The sequence below is a fragment of the Populus trichocarpa genome, chromosome 10 (assembly GCF_000002775.5).
Source record: "Populus trichocarpa isolate Nisqually-1 chromosome 10, P.trichocarpa_v4.1, whole genome shotgun sequence".
Taxonomy (NCBI): domain Eukaryota; kingdom Viridiplantae; phylum Streptophyta; class Magnoliopsida; order Malpighiales; family Salicaceae; genus Populus; species Populus trichocarpa.
In genome coordinates, this window is record NC_037294.2 from 14,352,396 (window position 1) to 14,358,395 (window position 6,000).

The 6,000-nt window shown below is 36.2% G+C and overlaps 1 protein-coding gene across 1 annotated transcript; it reads right to left on the reverse strand.

Annotated features, from left to right (window-relative positions):
* Positions 1-645: 645 nt before the first annotated feature.
* Positions 646-4,813, reverse strand: LOC7489348 (ubiquitin receptor RAD23d). Its single transcript, XM_052456668.1, has 12 exons — positions 4,610-4,813; positions 4,034-4,195; positions 3,588-3,641; positions 3,293-3,354; positions 3,084-3,179; positions 2,740-2,917; positions 1,911-2,060; positions 1,757-1,825; positions 1,613-1,660; positions 1,429-1,538; positions 1,271-1,349; positions 646-1,058 (listed from the first exon to the last, which is right to left on the reverse strand). Exons 1-12 carry the CDS (start codon positions 4,673-4,675, stop codon positions 942-944), a joined length of 1,191 nt encoding a protein of 396 aa, XP_052312628.1. The 5' UTR covers positions 4,676-4,813; the 3' UTR covers positions 646-941.
* Between the last annotated feature and the right edge of the window lie 1,187 nt (positions 4,814-6,000).

The following is a 6,000-nucleotide window of genomic DNA, read 5'->3' on the forward strand; positions in this document are numbered from 1 at the left end:
CTTTAATCAAGTTATTCGAAGCAAGAGATAAAAGTGTTTCCAGTTCAATTTTTGAAGTTTGATCAAATCATTTTTTTTTTATCAAGTGCTTGTTCTTACATCCGAACCACTTCTATTTCATTTGTTTGTGCTGGAAAAACAAACAATTTTTTTAAAAAAGACACGATTCCAGTTTGAAAATATTAAGAACATCCCACCTCTTGGGTTGACAACAATTGCCCGTTGCGATATTAAAAATATCATTTAAACAATTCCAGTTTGAAAGGTTGCACGATGCAATAGTGCACGCGACTAAACCTGGTATACGACTAATTTTCCGTCTATACAACAGTAGCAGGCACCTTGGAAGAAACCTGTTCCTGAAACTCAATTGAAGATCGATATATACACAAGTTGTAAAGGTGCTATGGAGTTTCTCAGAGCCCTCGCCCCCTTTGCATAGACCTCTCAACAGCCGAAGTTGTGAAGCGTGAACAACGCCTTTTCATCCTTTGGAGCAGGATAAAAGGACGAGTTTCCCAGGTAGGTGTGCTCATCAGGATAAAAAAAAAAGAAAAAGACCATCACTGTTTAAGCACATCAAACTATTTGAGCATGCGGAGCAGAATAGGTGTCAGGCAGAGACTACTGGTTAGGACCATAGCCTGGTAAATTCTCAGTGAATTTGATAGATGGCGCCAGAGTCCAGACAAAGATCATAAAATTTACATAGAAAAGTCAAATTTAACAAGATGACCATTTATATAAAAATATAAGAGACCTAACCAAGGAGAGAGCGGGATAGGGAGTTGACACGTCTCCCCTTTCCAGAAACTTCACATCATATTACTCCAAACCCCAAACTTGATACTGCAATGCAGTTGGGGGAATGTAGAAAACGGGAAAAAAGAGTAAGTAAATTTATCAAGGGGACGGAAGGATTGGCTACATTTCCACCAAATTCAATCCTCAAACTCATGTATGTGATCTAAGAGGTAGTTGGCTGCCAGCTCCTCGTTCTTGTTGCAGGCAAAATACACCTCCAAAACAAGTGCAGGATCAAAACCCATAGCTCCAAGCTGAAATGGGTGCAAAGATGACAACAACAAAAAAAAAAAGGTTAAATGATAATCATCCTGGTAGATAAAAGCGCCCTCCAAACCATCCACACAACTTAAAAAACAAGACATAATTAATGAAATCTAACTACAGTTAAAAGGTACTGTTATCAAAATCTTTCAAATAACAGTTTACAAGACTCCAGTTATTGTAAAAATGAGGCAGAACTTACACGTTCTATTGCTTCGCGCTCCTCAGGTGTGACTGTTACTGATTGCGGCATTGCTGCAGCAAGCGGCCCCGATACATTCCTATAGGCACATGAAAACAAATGAGCACAGCAATGTAGCATAATTAATAGGAAAAAAACAAAAAAGCAATTGATCTTACCCCTCTCCACCTTCAACAGGTTCATTGATCAGGCGGAGAAAGTCATCCTGGTGCTCTTGAATGAGCCTCATTAAGTGAGGATTTTGTTTTCCCAGTTCTTGGAGCATAGGCTGTCAAACAAAAGGAATTAACACAACCTCTTTAGAGGAGGGAACATTAAATAACAAGACGTAAAAAAAAGAACCTGCAGTATCTGTGGGTTAGCCTGCACCATAGCTCGCAAGGCTTGGAACTGGCAATAATCACAGAACAAAGATTCAGTGCCATTGGCTATGCATCAGTCAAAAGGTATCAGTTAACAAACAGGCAGAGAGAAAGAGAGAGAAACCTGTTGACTGTTCCTCAAAAAATCAAGAGTTCCTGCTTCAGCAGCCCCTGAACCAATGTTGGGAAGGCCCTTTGTGGGAAAAAACATAACTTTTAGAGTCAACCACCCAGAAAATCTTACATAATTGATCAATAGTTATATACATGACAACTACCTGGGGGAAGAGGTCTAAAGGATTTGCATTTGGTCCACCAGCAGGAACTGTAGTTGGTTGTGCTGGCTGCTGCCGAGGCTGGGCTGCAGGAGCTTGCTCGCTTACAGGGACTTGAGCCACAGGTGGGGCTTCTGCTTGTTCTGGGATGCCCTGATATTTGCAATTACCAAAGTTGAAACAACAAGATTGAAAATAACACAAATATAAGGGAGTGCTCTAAACATGCAGAACATTTAAAAAGTAACTTGGAAATGAAACTTCTACTTAAGAGACCCTCCTGGGACTTGGATGTTTGAGCAAAAGTAATGAACAGAGGACATGAAAAACTAAAATCAACAGCAACTTCATAAAGAAATTAACAGAAAAAAATTGTTCTTATTAACAACTGCTTCCCAGTCAATTCTTCAAAATTCAAAATCATTCAAAAGAACACTTTGATTCATGCAACTCCAAGCAGCTCCTTACTTCTAATAAGATATTGTGCAATGGAACGCATTCACATTCCATGTTAACTAGATATAAAGTACAGCATCAATTATGTAGCACATTAACTTCTTCATTAATTAGAATGCATGCAAGTACTTACGTAACTACATATAAAGTTCTTCAATCATATTCTTTGGTAAAATAAATATCACATAAACATGCACCAAACAAAACTTCAGGGCAATATAGGTCCTCCCCTGAACCTTATTGCAACACAAGCAAAACCCACCCAGCATTTTGATGAATGTCTTTTTTCATAAATGAGATAACAAACAAATAAATCCACTGTCTTTCCCCAGAAAGAAAAGGAATTAAAAGAATCTCATAGACAGACAAAACTTACAGTATATAAATATTCAACGGCTCTCTCTGGATTATTGTAAGCAGCACGAAGAGCACGAACAACAGTATCTCTATCCCAAGAACCTCCACCCATATCAAGAATTTGCTGGACTGCTCCCTCCAAGTTATTTCCCGCAACAAGATTAGATGCTGCTTGGCCATATACACCAGACTCTGATCTGATTCAACAAATAATACCAAAATTAAAAAAAAAAAGAAACTATGTTGCACAAATAAAATGGGAGAGGGAGGTATCAAAGGAAAACAAAAGATTAAAGGCACATTCCACGGTTCAAACATGCCAGACCACTAAACAAAGATCTAAAGAAGGAATAAAATACACACTCAGCAATAACTGAAGAAACCGGAGCTGGAGCTGGAGCAGAAACCGGAGCAGGAGCTGGAGCTGGAGCTGGAGCAGGGGAAGGAACAGATGTTGGCCTGTTAAGTAAAAACATATACAAAATGAGCAGATAACAGAATGCAAGATGTTAGAATCTTAGAGAAGTCAACAACTTTGCAGACAGAATTGGCATGGAACCCTTTAGACTCACAGTGCAGAAGTCACTGTGGAAGCTGGAGGTGCTGTTGACATTGGGGCACTTGTTGTGGGTGCCTGCACAAGCGCCAGTTTAATTCAAGACAGTGAATAGAGAGGGAGAGGGGGGAAACAAATATTTCTAATTGAGACCGATAAAACATTATGGCCAGTGTGCAGGTAACAAAAACTTTACAAATGAATTGCCAGGGGCTTCCCATAGAAGCAATAGTGCAATTGAAGCCCTTGTACTTCGAGCTGTTTAGTGCAAGTTGCAAAGGCATCAGAAACGACAACTACAGTGTTATTACCTTAGGGGTAGGAGCAGCTGATGTAGTTGAGCCCTCACCAGATGAGCTCTTAGCCTAACAATTGTTAAAGCAAACAATTAGAAAAAAAAAACCAAGTAGAAAACCTGAAAAATATAATGTCACAACACAACATTGATCAATGATATTTGGAGAAAGTAGCAAAAGGAAAGTGTTGAGATAAATAGTTTCACGCATACAAAGCATAAACATAACTCTAAACCACTTGCTAAAATACAATGTATGCATGCATGTATGAAATTAATAGTTTAACACAGGATGGGTACAACGTGACAAGATGCATTGCTATTCTCCAGTCTAAAAAACCAAACAATAAGTAGAAACACAACAAGTATTTTGCTGGTGTCGTGAGTGCATCTCTTGCAAGTTCAAATTAAATGTAGAGGAAACAGATTTCAAAAGGAGCACACAAGAGAAACAAATCTCACCTTCGATAACATGATAACAACAAAACTATTTTCAGCAACTTTATTTTCACCTAACGTGGTGTCATCTTTAAGAACTTTCCCCTGATAGATAAGCATTTGCTGTTCAGCAGGATAAACAGATGCCCCTTGAGCTGTTTCTATGTTCTTTTTGACATCAGCAACCTGTACACAGCATAAAATAAAACCGAATTGCAATAAAAAAACCGAACAAACAAGACAAAAAAAAATAAAAAAATCAAATTATAGTGCCAAGCAACTAACACAAACCGGGAGGTATATTTCCGACAAAAACAACGGAAAGAAAACCTCAATTCACACAATAGGAGCATCAGTCCACTCAATTCCCAAAATCACAACCGAAAACACGCAGCAGCTTAAATTAAAACTAACAACTGATACAGATAAAAAAAATCGCAACAATTTTGAATCTTAATTCAATTCCACAATTAGGCAATTCAATTACAAGACACAAGAAGAAGAACAAATCGTAATTAAAAATTAATGGTTAAGAAAAACCCTAGATAATTGAATTAGAATTGCAGACGTAAACAGAAAAATTAAAGAACAGATGCGAACCGTGTCTCCAGGTTTAACTTCGATGTCAAAAGTGCTGCCTTTCAAAGTCTTAACAAAAATCTTCATCCTTCTTCTTCTTCTTCACGATCTCCACTCTCGACCGGATTGTAATTCACTCCCCCGATCCGCAAGGGCTCTTGTTGTATATACACTGCTACTGTACCCAAAAGTGCGATGTTTAAAGGTATGCAGGCACGAACCAGACAAGCAAGGAATATCCGAGGGTATTTCTGTCAATTAATGTCAAGCAGGTTTTAAAAAAAAAAACAATTCGGTGAGGTTTAGGAAAGATCTGGGGCAGACACGCGGGGTATGAGTTGGGTCGGACGGGTGAGGTATTGCCATATGGCGAGGGTGACCCAGGTCGTCCCACATGGCGTGACGTGTGTGCTGTGTGTTGTACTGTAGAGTAAGCCAAGGAAGGGAGCGGTTTGTGTGCAGGGATAGTAACTGTTAATCGAATGTTTGATTTTGTGATTCTAACTTGTTTTTTTAAATTATTTAAAAATTATTAAATTTATGTTTTTTAATTTTTTATATAGTTTTAATATATTAATATGAAATTTTAAAAAAAATATTATTTTCAATTATTTTTTTTAAAGCATAACCAAACAATACATGAGCTAATGATAACTCTAACTAAGAACTAAATTGACAAAGTAAGTGATAGACACGTATTAAAATCTCTAATTTTATATCACAAGAGCCCTCCAATATTTTTTTTATTTTTTATATGGCTATAAATTATTTTATATAAAAATATTAATAATTAAATTTCACTAAAACAAAATAATTTAATAGTGTAATTCCTCCTTTTCTTATTAATATTTCTTACCTCCATTGTTTTTTATATATATATATATATTTTATTTATTTAACAAAAAATAAAAGCAATTAGAAGAGACATAAAAAAACTGAACAATTTAAAATAAAGATAAAAAGATGTCTTTTTAATTAGAACTCCTTTGTTCATTAACGGGGTCAATTTTTTTGATATTTTTTTACCTAACCATTTGTTTTTCAAGAAAATATCTTTTCATGATTATAAGAATAAAGTTTAAAATAAAAATAATAATATTATGATAATTTTAATGTGAATGTATTAAAAAAACACAAGGATAATTTATTATTCGTTTGTTATCATGTGAAACCCAGCTCGACAGGTTAACCAAGAGATTCCTTGCTCAGGTTTTAAAATTAAATCGTGTGAAATTTTACACGTATGATTAGGTTGATTTGGTGAGATCTTGACATTATATGATAAACCCAATCAATACTTGGCTTGACTTGAAAAAACTCAAGACTCTGTGTGATTTTTTTATCTAAATATTGAGGCCATGACTTTTTAAATCAAACATGAGTCTACGAGATGCCATCATTTTAATTTTTAA

Excerpts from the sequence above, each read along its gene's own strand:
- LOC7489348 (XM_052456668.1), bottom strand. The coding sequence starts at position 4,675 with ATGAAGATTTTTGTTAAGACTTTGAAAGGCAGCACTTTTGACATCGAA. Across the intron at positions 3,355-3,587 it reads CAGCTGCTCCTACCCCTAAG|GCACCCACAACAAGTGCCCC; the intron begins GTAATAACACTG and ends GCGCTTGTGCAG. Across the intron at positions 1,826-1,910 it reads CTTTAGACCTCTTCCCCCAG|GGCCTTCCCAACATTGGTTC; the intron begins GTAGTTGTCATG and ends TTTCCCACAAAG.